The following is an 18,928-nucleotide window of genomic DNA, read 5'->3' on the forward strand; positions in this document are numbered from 1 at the left end:
CACGATAGAAAACAGCAATTCATTGCTCTGAAACTTTTAATCTCCATGAATCGTTTGTGTATTCCTCGCACCATTCAGCATTATCTTCGCTTTACTTCTCTTTCTCTCCGTGTGTAATTACATAACACTCATGGTTGTTCGCTTCTCCACGAGGTGCCACAGTTACATGCACAACCACGACAATTACGCGCCCATTTATCGTGATCATGTAGCCCCCGCTGTATTTACTGCCACGATGGATCGTCTCTGCTTTTATTTCACTCTGATTAGCCTATTTACTGTTCTCTGTCTTGCATGATTTCCACGAATGTAATTTTCTAGCAATCAGGGGTAAATTGTAATCTTGATAGAGGCGATAAGTTCAAGTACGACCGTTGATTTGACGCTCGCATCGATCTCTGTCTAACGCATTTCGTGCGTGATACTCTTGAAGTTCCAGTTGAGAGGGTAGTTTTAAAATTTCAAGGCCGAAGCTTCAATTTTTTCCTACGATTAAGAAGAAGGTGGAGTCAAATTAGATATAAAGAGAATTTTATTCGAATATTAAGCAACAGATATACAAAATAATACATATTATAATATACATATAATATTGTTACATTATATTATGTATTCATTAGTATTTATATATTAAGAATTTTTATGTATTATATGGAAATTTATAATACATTTTTATTAAAAATGTTGTATCCTCCATTCCTCATCGAAAGTCTATCTCTTATTATCTTTCACTTTTTATCTTTTATAAGTTATTTAAAATTTTGTATCTACAGAATTTTGCTCATCTCTGACTGAACGCAACAGAATTACGTTAGACGTTTGAAAAAGGATGAAATTAAGAAAGACGAGTTCAAAAGTGGAAGATGAAAGGCTCGTCCAATTTGCTTTCCATTAATTATCCCCTGTCGTTGCAAAAGGTACATCTGAACCAACGAGACTGCGTTTAAAGTTTGAAACAGTGGAAAATGGAAGAGGGCGAGTTCTGAAATTGAAAATCGAAACTTCATTCGATTTGCCTTCCACTGGTGGAGTGGTTCAAATTATAAAAGCGAATATGAATTCTATAGTAAAGTGACTTGACTTCGGAAATATTTTGAAATCTGAGAATTTAATTTTAATACTTCTTATAAATGACAATTCCATTTTTATTACTCAATATAATAAGGAGATAAATGCAGTTGTGACAGCTAATATTCAAGAATTTCTTGTCAAGGTTTAAATACATATTTTAATTGAAAACAAAACAAAATTTTTCAGAGTGAATATTGCATTTAATATATACAGTTTTTTGATAGGATATATTTAAAAATGGCCAAGGTACAGCAAATCTATAGGAACAGAATACTTTGTTTAGTATACTCATATCATAGTACCAAAAAAATACATTCTTCAAGATTTGCTGTAACTTAACATTTTAAATATATCGTACCAAATAAAAATGCATATATTAAACTTGCATTGTAAAATTACTCTTTGTTTTGGATTAAAATATAGACTTAAACTTTGAAAATGTTCTTGAATTTTGATTCAAATATCATATATTTGATATATCACTTGTTATATCATAACAACTGCGTATTTCCATAATATAGGTAGTAATATTATTCACATTGTCCTAAGTAACCATTTTCTTTCACGTCTTTTAGAAAACTGCTTTAAACATTTTTGTCAATGATATCAAAACTGCTCCACAAGGTGTAGAAATGCATCAACATGCAATTGCACTTAACAAACCTAGACACGCAAGGGTGCAAAGTTCACAATACTTTTCTGTCCAGATTTTCCCCGTACGAATGGAGGGTGCTAACGCTGAGCAGTGGTGCGGATCCAGCTGGAAGAAATGATCCCACGTTGCAACATCCTCACGCGTCTCAAGGATCGCCTCACATGCCGACCTCCAGTATGGCCAACGATTTCAGCATCATCAACAGCCTGTGGTTCGCGTTGGCCGCGTTCATGCAACAGGGCTGCGACATATCGCCCAGGTAATGGCTAATTTTCATGTGAAACAATCCCAATACACCAGTGTTCCTCTAAGGCGGCTCGTACAAATTAATTAAAGTAATCTTGACGAATTATCAAACATTTTTTCGACCACGTTCGATTTTTCTTATCACTCACGTGATACGTGGCTATTACCTGACCGGGCAACGCTACTCGTATCACGTAAAGTTCGTGGAACAATCGTCGTCGTCAAGTATTTATAACACCGATAAACTTGTAACTCGTGGTAGATTAGTTACTTGCCACACTTTTTTTGTTATTTATTAACGGGTAATTTGTTTTAAATGTTTATGAGTAATTGCTAGGGGAATTATATATTTTTCTGGTTTTATTAAGAAAACTCTACGAGGAATAATAATCGAAATTCATGTGGTTATAAATGTATTTAGAGTAAAATGAATGTTTCTTTTCTTCGTTTTATAATATTAAATCACAGTTAATTATGGCTATTTTAGCCGTTTCTGAAGTATTTTTTACATTGTTACGCTATAAATATTTAACGGAAGTCATGAAAAGGGATAGAAGTACTTGGAATAAAATCAGAGTTCTCAAGGTGGTCGATTTAAATAGGTTATAAATTTAAATTTATGCTTCGATCAAGAGATATCTGCAAACATATGGATGTAAAATTAATTGAATTTTCAAGTAAACTACAAGAATTATATTGATGCGTCCTTTCGATAATTTATGAAGGGACCTTTGACTTGCTGCAGGCACTAGGTGGTGGATACTTCTCCCTGTAAAAGTTCATTAAATTCCTGGAAATGAACAGAATCTCTAGATGATTCATTAAATGAGACTTTGCATTACTTCAGTCGTAAGTCAGCTATTAGGTAGTGGACATTTCTCTGCGTAGAACTTGACCTCCAACCAACAGTCCTGTTAAAAACTAATAAATTTTGTTTCTCGATCCGAAAAATTGAATCTTGAAACTTGACTTCAATACTCTTCATCAGTGAGGCTTTGACTTGCTTCAGTAGCAAGTCAGCTATTAGGTGATGAATCCTTTCCCACGTAGAAGTTGATCTAACGTCTCTGGTTAAAAACAAATATCTACAATCAAGAGTCTTATTTGAAACTAATAAATTTTGTTGCTGAATCCGAAAAATTGTTGATTAAAAATGTATCCAGCCAACAATTGTCGCATAGGACATAACTGACAGTATGATTGACCAGGTTTCTTTCCGTCTAATTACGATCGCCCGTTGCTCTTGCTCAGCTGTCAGTTTTCTCTTCCGCGGTACGAGCGAAGGGGCTAAAGTACATAAAGGATCCAGGAAAATGGCTTCCCTTTACTTGCAGCAGGTCAACCGTACAGTCTGCTAATAGGATGAATCGGGTAAGATTCAAAAGGTTCGTCGCTGTCGAGGTTAAAGTCTTTCGTGTAAACGTTTCGCAGTTTTTCGTCGTGGATGTATTGCGCCGCTCTGGAAAAGCTACTTCTGTGTAATTAACGACGGTGTTCGATTCAAGAAAGTGACAAAGCATAACGAATGTAATAAGCGCCCTTCTAAACGACGCCAGAACTACTTTACTTGCCGCTCAGACGCTACTAATTGCTACGAACAATCCATTCGTAACGAAACTAACGTTAATGTTTTGAGTTTCCTTTGATTACTGCGGTATTATCCCCTTATTGTAGGAATTACACATATGTGCATATTTAAACTAAACGACAGTTGGGTGAACTTACTCAAATGCAGGAAAAGAATTGAAACTTGAATTAAAATATGTTTTATTTTCTAGACAGTATAACATGTATGTTATTGTTGATGTTTTATAGATTTTTGCATTTGCGCAGTCAATCCTATAAATATTCATATCTTCTATGCCTATTAAAAAAATCTGTCTAAATTAAATGATAGATTTGATATTTTCAAATAAATGTTTCATTATGAATATGTACATGAATAAACTTTACACTTGTATGTATTGATAATGAAATATTTATTTGAAACTCTGTATCATGTTAGATTGCTGAAAACAAGATAAAATAAGACCATAAGTAAACCCTAATAATGGTATACAAATTCAAAAATGATATTATTATTGAATAAAATTAAATATAATGTTTCTACAATACTAATATTGCCTTACAAATAGTTCTTCACTGTTCAGAACACCTTCGAGCAATCTTTTTCAATAAACTCGATTCTGACATATTTCTAGCAACTCTTCGAACATTTGAAATCTACAAAGAAATACACAAGGACATTGCCAATGTGAGTAACGTCGAATACCTGCCAAGTTATCGAGAAATTATGTATGTTAATTACACGTCGTTCCTGTGAGTATTTAATTATTACAATCAACTTTACGATACACTTACCACGCAAACATCGGCATGGTAACGAGCCGTGCATCGATTAGAAGCGAAAACCTCGTCCAAACGTTCACCAACTGGAATGCACCCCTCGGAAAAACTAAACTCTTGCAAGAAAGCAGTAAGAAGTTGTTCCCTGTAAAGCGATACCTTAGCGAGGAAGCAGTTTCGCGCTCATACTTCCCGGTGTCCTTCAACGCACGATCGTGATCGCCACCCGGTAGATACTCTGCCAACGATAACCTTTAAGAGTGTGATTTACGAGGCTGTTCGCGGGCGAAGGGGTTACGGTACACAATAATTACTGTTGAAAATTCCTTCGTTTAAATTACAACTGCATGCGATGTAAACGGTGATTATAACTAGCGCGGTCAGAATTATCACAATATAATCGGATTACGTTTGATAGTCTCGTGCTGGATGTAATTTAGAGTGGTCACGTAATCGGCACCGCGATTAGGCCAACGGCTATTCGAGGGCGGCTCATTTGAATGAGCGTGTCGTTCGAGCCCCAGCGAAAATTCCATTAGCGACACGCGCCGCCCGCCGAGGTCGTACGTTTCCGACCCGTTCGACCCCTTTTTCCACACTATTTTCCATACTTTTATATTCTTCTTCCCACGCATCGAGCATCGATCAATCCCCAGGGATCACGAACGATACGTTTCACGACTCTCGTGACGCGAATTCCTGGCCCCTTTGCATAAAACCTTCGCTCGGTTCGCGACTGTTTCGCGTGTTATCCGCGTTAATGACGTCTGATGTCGAGTACAGCGTCTCGTTTGAACTATCGAATCTGTTCACGAGTTCGTGTGTGTCGTACTTATGGATAGTAGCTGGCTAGCTTTAGATTAGTAGGAATTATCGCCTGCGGTTGAGGACAAGGAAACTATTGCAGGGTGCAACAATTTGTCCGCGCAGGTTGAAACGGAGCTAAATTGTCCTCGCAGGTTGCAATACACGTAACTTGTTCTGACAAGTTGCAAGAAAGCACAGTTACCTTCACAGGCTGCAAGAAAGTAAATTAACCTTGACAGGTTAGAATGAAATTAATTCTCTCTTACAAGTCACGACAAAGCTATCCTGCTCTTACAGGTTAGAATAAAGCCAACTTTTCCTAGCAGGTTGAAAGGAAGCTAATTTACCCTTGCAAGTCACAAAAAAGCACACTTGCCTTCACAGGCTCTAAGGTAGAGAACGTTGCTGGTTACAATTAAATATTAACTTTTTCTTGCAAACATTTAACTTGGACTCGCACGCTGCAAGGAAGTTAATGTGCCTTCTGAAATTATAACGGAGCAAACTTGCACCTACAAGTTACAATTTGAAAGGAAACAAGCTAACCTTGCATCTTGCAATGTAACTAACTTGCTACTCCAAGTAACTTCTTCGGGAACTGAATGAAAGATGAGATTTAGTTCTGCAATAGGGATTATCTTTTGCAATAAATAATTATACATTATAATGATAAATTTTTTACTTTTTTTATGACTATGACATGTGTATTGGAATATGTATTTGCATTAGTCTCTTTATAGAAGGCTTTATACATCTTTATTACATAAATTGATTCTTCCCGCCATTCTGCACATAAAAGTGTAGAACTGAGAGAATGAAAAATGTAATACTTCATTTGATTATATTCTGCATGTATGTCCCAATTTTGATTTCGTGACGAAATTTTCGAGAGAAAATCTCTAACGTTATTAACTAATTTAGACGTATTATCATCTTTAAATATACATATAGTCTGTCCTCTGCTAAATTCATAATTCAACTTAAAAAAGTTTTATTTCATTCTTATTTTTATATCCTCTTCGTTAAAACATTATTGTTACACTGCAATACTTTTTACTTTCAAAGAAGTATATTATTTTAAATACCTGAATTATCAAGTACTTTACTTTTAAATCTGCCATTACTTTCGGAAAAGTTCATAAAATGTACACAGTTCTCCTCATAAAAGTCGCGCGTGAATGGCGCTGTTCCAGCAGAAATGCTATAATATAGGCTAACCGAGCCGCGTTATTCTTGACGTCCAATTCCAGTCGCTGTCGAAGACCATGATGATAAAATGCCCCGGCTTACGCGTGATCTCGTAAATCTTTGGAAAACCGATCGGCAACGGATTCGCGGGCGTTTCGCCATCTCGGCTGCACCGAAACTGGGTCTCAATTAATTTACATTTCGCCGTATCCACCGCGCCAACCCATCGCGGTAGCCTCCTTGATTAATGGTTTAAATATTCGCGCGGCGATGATATGAATTGTAAATTCGGTTGTACCTTCTGTCCCCTACGTCCGTTGCTCCTCCTCGTCGACCATTCCGCTTGCTTCTTCTTCTACGTGGGATCGCTGTCCTGCGATTCCAGGACGTAAAGTTTCGTTATTAAATACGGTCGAGTCCGTGAAACGTACCATGAAATCCGATTACAACGTTCTCGTTCGGGAAAGAAGACAGAAACGAGAAGTGAACAGAACGAGTTACGAGTTGACGAAGATAACGACCTAGGTTTGGTGTCCTGCAATTTTCTACAAAGAAAACGAATTGGGAAACGGAGAAATTGAATCGATAGGTTGGATGCACTTTCTTGGCTTCTGTAATATTAATTTCATTTTACAGAGTAAAACGGGTTTGTTGATGACGTTTAAGGGAGTAGAATACTGTAACGGTTCTAAAACGAGAGGTAATTTCAGAAATTCTTTATATTCAATGTATGTGATGAATTGTTTTCAAATTTTCTTTATGTTTCATCGAACATTTAAACAAACAGAAACCGATCTCATAGTGTCGTTAATATGGCGTTGTTCGAGTCGACAGCGTGCACAAGTGGGCACTGAAAATAAACCACGGAGTTTTGTTGAAAATTTTGTGATTACTACATATATTTGTAATTTCACAGCCAACAATTTTCTTAAATTAGACACCCATCACTATAGCCTGACGTAGAATTTTTCCAATACCTACATGTCAAAACTGACATGCATTTGAAAAAAAATTTCGAATCCTATGAAAAAATGTTGCCTATTTATTAAAACAAAAAAAGATAATATGCTTTTCTCAGCAAACTGTCAACCAGATTGAAAAGTGTCGTTTAGGGATAAACGAAATTAAAATTTAAAACTGATCAAGACTCTAGCAATGTTAGAAATTTCTTTCTCAAAATATGAAGCCACATTCTTGTAATATTAGAATTTAAATGTTGTACCCCCTCAAGTATCATTACGATGAATTATACGATCAAACGAACTTACCTGTGAAGTTCGATCGTAATTATACGAAGAGCCTCGTTCTTCGAAGATCAAATGTAGATGTTTAGAGTTTTATGCGACTTGTTTTTTTTTTCTTTTTTAGTTTACTCAGCGTCTTCCTCATTTTTGAACACCGTTCTCGCAAAAATGTCCGACTTGTGTTACTAACGGCCTGTTATAAAAGTTCGCGAATGTTTGGGAGTTTTCTGACCACGCGGTCAAATAAAATCAAATCGAGTTTAATGGATCATCAACATTTTATGAAGTATAAATAAATAAGGAGTATACAAAAGAAGAATAAGTATAAATAATTACATTAATTATAATTTTGTTTTAAATTATTTATAATTATTTATACTTATTCTTAATTTGTATACTCCTTATTTATTTATACTTCATAAAATGTTGATGATCCATTAAACTCGATTCGATTTTATTTATCGCATAATTTATTTACTCTTCAATTCAATAATTTCTATTCTTCTTTTTTGTAAGCATTTCCCGCACCTTAGCCTTCTGTCATTGCATATGTAGTTAACTAATAGTATAAATAATAAGAAAAACACATTGCCAGAACTGCACCTTGTCATTAAAATTTAAACAATTTTTTTACAACTTTATCGACTTCTGGCAACGTATAAGCCCCGACCTGGACTTCTGGCAATAGCTTTACGCGATTTCTGTAGTTAAAAACTATAACTACACAAAATTTCAGGGCTACACTCAAAGATTTTATTTTGATTAAAAATTAACATGTTTGACCGCCCGCCCACGCTTCCAGCCCCGGGAGCGCCTTCTTGCTGCAGCGCTATGGGCTTTGTCATCTAGTGAGGAGTTGTTTTTAGATACAAGTTTTCACTGCACCTTATCATTCGTGATTTTCGTAGCCAGCTCTTAGACTATAATTGCTTGTATCTCTGTAACGAAACGTTAAATTGCAAAATGGTAAAAGACTTTTCGATAGCGTTTCACTCGAAGAATTAATTTTGACCAACGGTTCGTCATTTTTATTAAAACTTACGAATTTTATACTTACAAATGCTTAAATTTTTGAATACATTCTCCACATCTTTCTAACAGTATACTAATATATACCAATACCTTCTCTCATATATGTATACGTATTACGCATCTTTAATTACTATAATTTTGGTGATTATTACAAATAATTGCACCGTAGTTATAAAACATTGATAATTATAACAAATATTATAATACTTAAGTATTTAAATAACAATAATAATATTGTATAATGATATTGAATATTATTTATTCTATAATATTATATGTTTAATATATTATATACATTATATGTTAATATAATAGTACTGCTAAGAATATTATAACTTTGACTCTTAAAACTTTATAATTTTTAACAAAGCTCTACACATCAAGAAATATCATTCATAGATAATGTTTACTTGCACCAGTTCTCTTTTTCGTTTTCTTGGTTCTTAAATTGAATTGGGAAATAAGATGGATGACGGAAGAGTGTGGGGGAAATTTACCATCGCCAGAATGAAGATACGGCAATTCTCTACCCCTCGAAATTACGAGCGTGATGTACGCGATGGGAGTAAAAAGGTATCAGCAATTTAAGCGCGACCACAAACCACTGGTATCACGTAATTACACGCGATTTTCTGTGACACGCTGGGGTTAATGATAGAGCCCGAATTTTCATGTTATGAAGAAATTAATTGTTACTGAGGTGTTTGTTCAGTTGTGTGTATCGTGCGGAAAGTTTGATTAACACTGAATCTACCGAGCCGTTCAATTTGACTTATGTTGTCAACAATTCTTTTTAAAGTTATTCAATGATTAACAATGCTTTTGGTGCAATTTTTATGACTGTTGTTGAAGTACGACACAAATATTACTGTAACATTGGATCATCCTTCATTCCCTACAACGTTATTATTAGCATTGTTTGAAGTAATAAAAAGAAGTAAAACTACATATGTTGCTTCTGTCATAATTATAGGAGTGAACTAATATTAAATTATGAAACTATAATTTATATTTATAGCCATTATATATTCCAAGCACGCTGTTAATTTCCATACTTTATTAGACTAATAATGAGGCTAATATAAAGCTAATATTTTCCTAAACATTTGTTAAATTAGACGCTTTAAGGGGTAAATTCTTTAAACAATTATGTATCTGTGAAGTTGGTAATTTAAACGTCCCCACTTTTTTGTGCAAACTACAGCATATTTCGGTATCATAAAAATCCCCAACATTCATACGCAAAAATGTTCGATTTGACATGGGATGGTTCGAGCTGGTACGAACGAGTGCAATAAGCCCTGGCAGTACGCAATTCTTTTCATCGAAACTCTCTGAATATTGACGTGTTATTCGACAGATCAATATCGGGACGGATAGTTGGCAGCGTCTGGTGGTTCTTCACCCTTATTCTGATCTCATCGTATACTGCCAATCTAGCTGCATTTTTGACAGTCGAAAGAATGGTGGCCCCGATCAATTCGCCAGAAGACTTGGCCTCGCAAACGGAAGTTCAATACGGCACACTCTCTCACGGATCCACTTTTGATTTTTTTCGCGTGAGTAACACATCACAAAGAAAAGAGTAACTGCGATATTCATTGTTAATTCTGATTTAATAAGGAACATATCTGAGATAATGATTGATATAAAATAGACTAATTGTTAACTGGGTATATGTATATTTCTAGTCTTATAATATTTTTGACTGATGAATGCAGCCTTCTTTGGCAGAATAAATAAATATATAACGTGGATGGGAAATATATAAATAAACAGTAGATTATACATTTATGTACTGAAAATGAATTTTTTCAAGTTTCTGTTAAATACATATTATTCAGGGACTTGCATTTGCACCATTCGTGAAAATATTCTAATATAAAATATATTGATTTAAGTTTGCTAAGAATAGTTTATTCATTCATTATCTGAGAAAAGTATTTGGAAAAATTGAAAGAATTCCATCGAAGAAACGGTTCATGTTGGATCTGCAGAAATCGCAGATCAATCTCTACAGCAAGATGTGGGAGTTCATGAACTCCCGGAAGCACGTGTTCGTAAAAACGTACGACGAGGGCATACGGAGGGTGAGGACAAGGAAAGGCAAGTACGCTCTTCTGATAGAGAGTCCGAAGAACGAGTACATCAACGAGAGGGAGCCCTGCGATACGATGAAAGTCGGTAGGAACCTTGACGCCAAAGGGTTCGGTGTTGCGACACCGCTGGGATCTCCACTCAGGTAAATTTTTATAATTTATATGAATATTTATAGTAAATTAAATTATTTGATAGCGTAAAAATATTAAACAGTTATGTCAATCCATGCATATGGTTCGTTTTTAGATGTATTTATATTTATTATATACTTCTTATTTACTTAACACTGCAAGAAAGTCATATTATATTTTTATATCAAATTTTAATTATCTTTGTCAGACGAAAGATTCCTTAGTCGAATACGTGTGTCTCTATTAGTTTAGACAATGAAGTTTCTACTGTTCAGTAAAATTCCGGTTGATTTAAATTGTACGTTCATACTAAGAATAATAATATTGCAAAATGTAATCGTAATATAAAAGGTGGGATTATCAAAGAAGAAAAAGAATACTACAGTGTGGGAGAATTTTTAATTTCCTCGTGTTTCCTCTTAGTTAATAACAATAAAACTAAATAATGATATTCTGTACGATATTCTAGCAATTTTGCAGAAAGAAAGCATATAACGTGAGGGCATTGGATAGTAAATGATATATAATTTATCTTGGTACATTTGTATTCATCTTATCACATTAAATAATCTTATTCTCTACAACCTTACAATTGTAATTGTACACTTTTCGTTGTCCTACCATTTATTTTAAAATTATCTTCACATGTTAATATATTGACACTACCGTATCTTTTAAATTTATCATTATTATCAGTACAAAAATATTAATTAATGATAATTTTCAAAAAATAGTATAAAAGAATATATAATTCAGCGATAGTATAGCTTTATTTTACATATGTATATTTTGTAGCATGTGAAATATATAATCAACTATTTTAACATTTCACATCCTTTAGTCATTCACACTTTAAGTATCAGAAATGTTCATAACAATTAACTCTGCTTGTGAAAATTTCACATACAATCATTTTTAACCAAGTAACAAAATTCCACATTAAAGTGATTAACTAATGTAACAACACGATACGATCAGAGCGTCTAAAAGTTTTCGATAAAATGCAAAGTTGTTCGAGTAAGTTTCTTAATATAGCACACATATATTGAATGGGAGGACGCGTTCGACCTGTTTCTTCCCATATCCGCGAACGCGTAATTAACGAGATTTTGAAGTCGTCGAGAAGAGACAAGGCATCTTTCCCTCCGCCACGCTTCAACCCTTTAAAATTCCGTTGCTCACGGTCCTTCTTGTCGCAGCACGTCACGTCGTCGCGCACAATTAGCATAGAAGAACTCGTATACCTGTTTTTTCGTATGATTACCGCTTAAGGGACAGAGCTCTCGCTATTGAATCCACTCTGTTCGTCGATTCGACTGCCATTTTTGTCCCGTACTTCTGCAGCCTCGAGGAAAAGCTTTTAATTTCTTATTGAAAAGCTACGGACACATCGATTTTCCTGCGTCTGATTGTATCCCTGTCAATTTTCATTCCTCGAGCAATCTTTCATACTTTTATTTATATAACGGATTCGTAAATTAGAGACGATTAACTCAAGATTGTATCAAATTAGTTTAATTCAAGTTTCGTTTTCGTAAATGGCAAGGAGGTCTTGCAATTAATTATGAGAAGTCCAAATAATTGTTTGGTTGTCATGAGTGATTCAATCATTTAGGGAGTGGAGTGTAGTGTTGAGTTAATTGAAAGTTAATACTTTAGGATGTCTATATTCTCTACCATTTGAGGCATTCGCCAGGTTTTGCAAAATAAAATACTGCAACGTGATTTCCCGACATGGTCCGCGATTCGCGTCGGGAAGTGTGCAAAGTGAGAGTTTTCCGACTTCTCACGCCTTTACGGGAAAACCCGAGAAGCCGAACGTCGCGAAATTTACCACGGCTAGCGATCCGGATCGCAGAGAAGGGCGTGGATCGTCGGCGAGGAAAGGAAGTCTGGGAAAGCCGTCTTCACGACGAGACGGGGCGGATTAACACAGCACTCATTTAAAATAATATAGAATATATTGTACGCGAAAGATGTTACAGAATTCGGTGTACGCTGCCGAGCTGTCGTAGCGTCAAAGGTCACCGGGACGACCGGTAACCGACACGAGAACTACGTTTCGAAAACACGTGCGGATTTCGTTCACGATAGCCCAAATTCCGTCGCGATTCGCACAAAAGCGACTTTGGAAACGATATTCGGACAGTCTTGACGCGGTCACGGTGGGCTCGACCTTCTCGACGAGAACGTTAACCGGCAGCGATTCAAACACGTGCGTGTTACAATGGACTCGCGACTAGATGTTCGTTAATTCGCTCGATATCCTACGCAAAGGCGGTTTCCCGCTAACAACGCTATTTCGCCCGACAGGGTGCTCGGCAGCCACCAGGTAACCCGACCAATTCATGATATCCTATCCATGAGCGTGAGGTAAAGGAGGAAATAGGACGAGCTACGCGAGCTCGTCGCACGCGTTGGCTCACGCGCTTCTCCCCAGCCTCACCTCAATGGTCGGCGGCACGCGGCACCTTATGGAGGCCAAATTCAAATCGCGTTATCGGCGCGCTCGTCATCGGCGATCGTCCAGTCTCGTCCCTCGGCGACTTTGGTGACGTGTCGGTGCTGGCATCCCTCGAAGACTCTGGAGCGGGCCGGGTCTCGGTGCACTCGAGAACCCGGCTGACTTCGCTATCCTAAACGGCCTCCTGCCCCTGAAGGTCGTAGCGGAGTCCAAGGGCTGTTACCAAGAATCTCCAGCCCCTGTCCATTTGAGCTTCGTCTGGCCAGTCCGTGCAGCCGGCGCCGGGTTGGACGGGATCGGTAGCTTCTAAGCCGCATCGCTCGGTGTTGCCGTCGTTAGCCCAACGCTATTGCCCTTCAGATATTTTAAAAATATTAAATATTAGTCATAACTAGTCAGCAAATTAGTCATAACCCTGAGTTACCCTGGTGGCGCTCTCGATCTTGGTCGGTCTCGTTCCCCGCGGAGAGTTCACCTCTTTGTGACGTGGGAATCTGCCAATACTTTAAAAAATTAAAATAGAAAGGGCATGTATAAGGTGACATAAATGTGTCTATGTATAATAAGAAGATAAAGGAAATCAAGTATGAGTTATGAAACATTTAATATTATAGGCAAACGAAATTGTTACTGTAGTTAATACAAGAAAAAAATACCAATAACTTTCTTACAGCTCTCTTGCTGTTATCTTATTTTTTTATTTATACTGGCATCTGATTCTTTTGATTATACAATCTTCAAGTATTATTAAATAGAATACATTGAAAAATGAAAATCGAAAGGACACATTTAAAGTGATACAAATGTATAATGAGAAAATGAATGAAATACAAAATAATTACTGCAAAATTTTATTTGGTAAGCGAAACAAGTTTGTTACTTTAGTTAATATCAACGCATAAAACAACAATACATACCTTTATTATGATATAAATACTAATTTGAAATATTTTATCTATGTATTATACCTACATATAATTTGAAATTTCTCTTGGGAAAGTATTGCTTCGTTTGATAATATACGAAACATGTCAGAGCGAAACTGAAATCGTTAATATTTTCAACATTACAGAGACCCGATAAATTTAGCGGTGCTGTCGCTGAAGGAAAACGGCGAATTGACAAAACTGGTAAACCGATGGTGGTACGACAGAACGGAATGCAGGCACGGTGACAAACAGGATGCATCGAGGAACGAGTTGTCCCTCAGCAATGTTGCAGGGATATTCTACATCCTTATTGGTGGCCTTCTTTTAGCACTGGCCGTCGCCCTACTGGAGTTTTGTTATAAATCGCACACGGAAGCTACAAGAGCGAAGGTAGGAAATCATTAGTAATCATTAATGTAACAAATATTGTTGTAAGATTGATCTATCTTTTGCGACACTTTCAAGTATTCAGGTGTAATTTTACAATGTCGTTCGAAGCATATTACTAATCTAAAGCATAATGATATGTAGCATATTAAATATTATTTTATTAATAAGTGAACAAAAGTAAAGTATGAACAAAACTGAAATAAACAGAACCCGCTCGACAATCCGCTGTACGTCTATTCGCACTATCTTTACCCTTCGACCGCTCAACCACCTCTGTCTCCAGTGCTTCTTCTCCTAAAGTTAAAATCTACCCAGGGTTGTTCCCAGATAGGGGAACGTTATCCTAGGCAGCCTCGCCGGGGCGCGCCTGGACAACATCGGTCCAAGCAGCTATGTGAACTTGCCACCCGATTTTTCAAAAATTAATTTCTTTTTATAGAAAACGATAGTATTTCGTTAATATCTGATTGTACCTCCAATAGTTTCGTTTGTACCTCCACCAATTAATAATTGAAAAAATTCAAAAAATGGCCAGCACCCGATATCGAGATTTTTGAAATCTGTTTTGTCCCGATTCTGTAGAATCGTTTGTACCCGCCGGAATCGCTTTTCTCTTCGTTTGAACCTCAAAAGTTGAAACTTTACAAGCAATTGTTGATACTGTTGAATTTAAAAATTTAAACTATTGAGGTAGAAACGAAATGAAAAGCGGTACAAACTGGTACAAACGATTCTAAAGAATCGGGAAAAACCGGTTTCAAAAATCTCGCTGTCGGGTGCTGACCATTTTTTGAATTTTTTTTAATTATTAATTGGTGGAGGTACAAACGGAACTATTGGAGGTACAATCAGGTACTAACGAAATACTATCGTTTTCTATAAAAAAAAAAATTCATTTTTGAAAAGTCGGGTGCCAAGTTCACATTGCTGGTCCAAGCAACCTGGTCAAACATTAAACCAATCTAAAACTCTCCCTCTCTCTCCCTCTCCCTCTCTCTCCCTCTCTCTCCCTCTCTCCCTCTCTCTCCCTCTCTCTCCCTCTCTCTCCCTCTCTCCCTCTCCCTCTCTCTCCCTCTCTCCCTCTCTCCCTCTCTCTCTCTAATTTCGAGCTTGAAATTCCGCCACTAGCTTAGTACAGAAATATTCAATTTAAAATCACTACGCGACTGAGACTATAGGAGGTAAATTTTCAATGTACTAACGATATAGAATTGCTTACTTTGTTTTTCTAAAAGGAATGGTTCTCGGAGAAGATTTTATTCGGCACACCATGTGCACATATCCTACAATATCTGAAAATGGAGTCGAACCACGTATAATTAACATTCACTTTTCCAGATACCACTGTCAGATGCGATGAAGGCGAAAGCCCGACTGACGATCGGCGGCGGTCGAGATTTCGACAATGGCCGGGTGAGTGACACGATCACTTGCTAACACTTAGATTTTTGTTGTCGATCGCACGCGTACGCCGCGATTAAAATCCGTAGAAATGCGTTGGCGTCGGATGTGTGGGGATGGAATATAAGCTTCAATTCTTTAAAACCAACGACAGAGTCGAAGAACATATTCTAGGAAAAAGGAATATCAGAAGAATATCAGTTGCGAATAAAATTTTGAGTTTCAAAATATATTTATAAATTGGATACTCCATTACTTCTAGAACAATTAAAAAGGAAAATGAGCCATAAGCATGACCTAATATGTTCCTTTAATTATTATATAAAATGTATACATTTCGAAGTTAAACATTATATAAAACACGAAAAATAATTTTCCAGGAACAAAATGAGTCATAATTATTGGACTTTTTAGACCAGCCAGAAAATATAATCGTCAGAATATATAAAGTTTATTTGTTACATTACAATGTTTTTTTATGTTTTGCCTATTCCATAGAACCCCTTCAAGAGTTAGATTCTAATAAGATTGTCATATACAGATTTCGAAGAAAAGTCAAATGCATAAAATATCATAACAAAGTTTTTAATATAACAAATATATTTCACCTATTTAGCAAATACGATTATTGCTCTGAAAATTGTAGTGCATAATACTAAGCAGGCCAAAGAAAAATCAATTGTTTATTTTAATTATATCCCTTTCAGTGAAATCTACATCGGATGGCCATTTTAACTTATACATAAATCAGTACACATAAGTCTACCTCTCCAACAATAATTTTATTTCTATCAATGCATAACGAAATATTTTCAAATACATCATACCAAAAAGAAAAAAACTATAAGCCTTCGACGTCAAGAGTTTTCGTTTGCACGATTCGAATTATCATCACCAGGAGTATTATATGATTAATTCAAGACTGATCTACATTTTTACCTGAAATACCATACAATACCTTCAATATTTAAAACTGTGGCTACACGTTACATTCGAAACGGGTTCATCCCCATCGATCTCTCTGCCAACGATCTTGTAATCGTGTACATACATACGTAACGAGAGACCATTATACATATCCGTGTAATACATACCTATCTCTCTTTATATATATAGCTATATACGTATACATAGAAACATACAATAGAGTACGTTTGGCATGCAGTTAGCAGAGTGTATACGCTCGACATATACATTGTGGTTGAAAGACGATCGAGCGTCGAGAATTTGGAATGGGGTTCTCGAGCGTTGTCTACACGACACGACCTACCCCGCAGTCGATCAGCGATCCTAATCGATGCGTCGTGTATGCATAGATACGAATATAGCATATTATACATATACATATATACGTAAAATGCGTGCGATGTGCGGCTGGGCTGGATCTGTTGCGCTCTTTTCTATCTCTGTCTATCTACCTCTCTATCTTTCACACTCTGTCTATCTATCTCTATCTCTCTATCTATCTATCTCTTATTCTGTTTGTACTCGATGGATGCAGAAGACGTATTTGCTCGTTTGCGCGTTTCGTTCTACTTTTGTTTTTGTCTCTAGTGGTACGGACTGCAGAGTTAGACGGAGGATGCATGCGCCTTTCCCGGGACCATATGTGAGTACTCTCGCCCTTAATTTTAATTCCCAAGTTTTTTTATACGTATCATTCTGCATAGTTCATCCTCCCCGCTTCTTCTGTACACGGCTTTTAATAGCGCCCCACGCTCCTTTTCCAATCTTCTATCGCGTTGTCACGAAGGGTCCCATGGAAATGACCGACGCAGACTTCGCCAATCAGAATTCACGGACACTAGCTTTACCCAACACTAATATTCATCGCCGTATACATTTCCCTATACAATTCTCTTTGTAGACTATAACATACATAATAGTAGATCAATTTTTTAATTGAACGCTCTTTATGCCTGTAAAAATGATAATCTTTAAAAGGAAAGCCACCTTGGTCGCGTAAAAATCATAGCTATATTCAACAATTACACTAGTTTACAGCCAAAATGTACATTCAATGACACAATTTTTTTCTTATGTATTTTGATCTACTAAACTCGAAAAATGCAAGAAAATATTTTTCTATGGATAGGTTTTTTTTATATGAATTTTTGAATTTTTTTTCGATTTTTTTCTGACATACGTTCATATTTTAGACCATATCTTGAGTTAGAAACGTCCGATTGAATCGTGGAACCGAATTTGCAACAATTGCTTTTAACATTTTTTTCCAATCAGTTCAATAGTTTAAGTGTTACGAGCCAATATATATGAGAAACTTTCATTTTTTCAGCTAAAATAGAACACGAATATTTCTTCTATCGCCATGGAAAAATAGAAATTGTCAAATTATGTGCAGTTTCTTATTGTTTACGTATAGATCGCACTTTTACGAAGAAAACAAGCTTTTGTTGAAGAAAATCTATGGATAAATACCGGAGTTAGGAACATTAGGATTATGTCGCAAATAGTTTTTATATCTTGGTGAAACCTTTCGCTGAGTTCGTCACTTATATCGCCAAGATTCTCCAGGAAAAAATCCAAGTGAGAATATAAAAAATGAATTTTGAGCGAGATATTTACGCCTGTTGAAATTAAAATTGAAATTAAATGTACATATTTTTCCATTTTGTCAAATCAAATAGAATAACAATATATATTCCATACCCATATTTGCATAATTTATTAACAAATCTTCAACAACTTCCTTATAATTCATACTCTGCCGAGCCAGAACCCCTAAACTATTGAGCAGCGCTATCAAGGATATCGGGATGAAAAAATGTTGGGAGACTACATTTGGTTGCGTTTGGTTCATGTTGGGTTTGTCCGAGGTTTAAGGTCTAAAGGTTTCTTTAATTTTGTTAACCCCTTCCATTACTCCTGGCCCCTTCAGAAGTGACGTTTTTCGACGCGTCCCC

General features: G+C 36.2%; 1 protein-coding gene across 3 annotated transcripts in view; it reads left to right on the forward strand.

Annotated features, from left to right (window-relative positions):
- LOC128895077 (glutamate receptor 1) overlaps positions 1-18,928 on the forward strand; it is a 609,208-nt gene that overhangs the window by 580,435 nt on the left and 9,845 nt on the right. For 2 of the 3 annotated variants that reach the window (XM_054157319.1, XM_054157321.1), the window contains 5 exons: positions 1,779-1,985; positions 9,950-10,148; positions 10,587-10,831; positions 14,357-14,603; positions 15,942-16,016. In XM_054157319.1, the coding sequence (XP_054013294.1) occupies positions 1,779-1,985; positions 9,950-10,148; positions 10,587-10,831; positions 14,357-14,603; positions 15,942-16,016 (973 nt within the window). Of the gene's footprint in view, positions 1-1,778; positions 1,986-9,949; positions 10,149-10,586; positions 10,832-14,356; positions 14,604-15,941; positions 16,017-17,558; positions 17,614-18,928 lie in introns of all 3 variants that reach the window. The other variant, XM_054157320.1, reaches the window with a different exon arrangement.

The sequence above is a fragment of the Hylaeus anthracinus genome, unplaced genomic scaffold (genome assembly GCF_026225885.1).
Source record: "Hylaeus anthracinus isolate JK02 unplaced genomic scaffold, UHH_iyHylAnth1.0_haploid 4, whole genome shotgun sequence".
Taxonomy (NCBI): domain Eukaryota; kingdom Metazoa; phylum Arthropoda; class Insecta; order Hymenoptera; family Colletidae; genus Hylaeus; species Hylaeus anthracinus.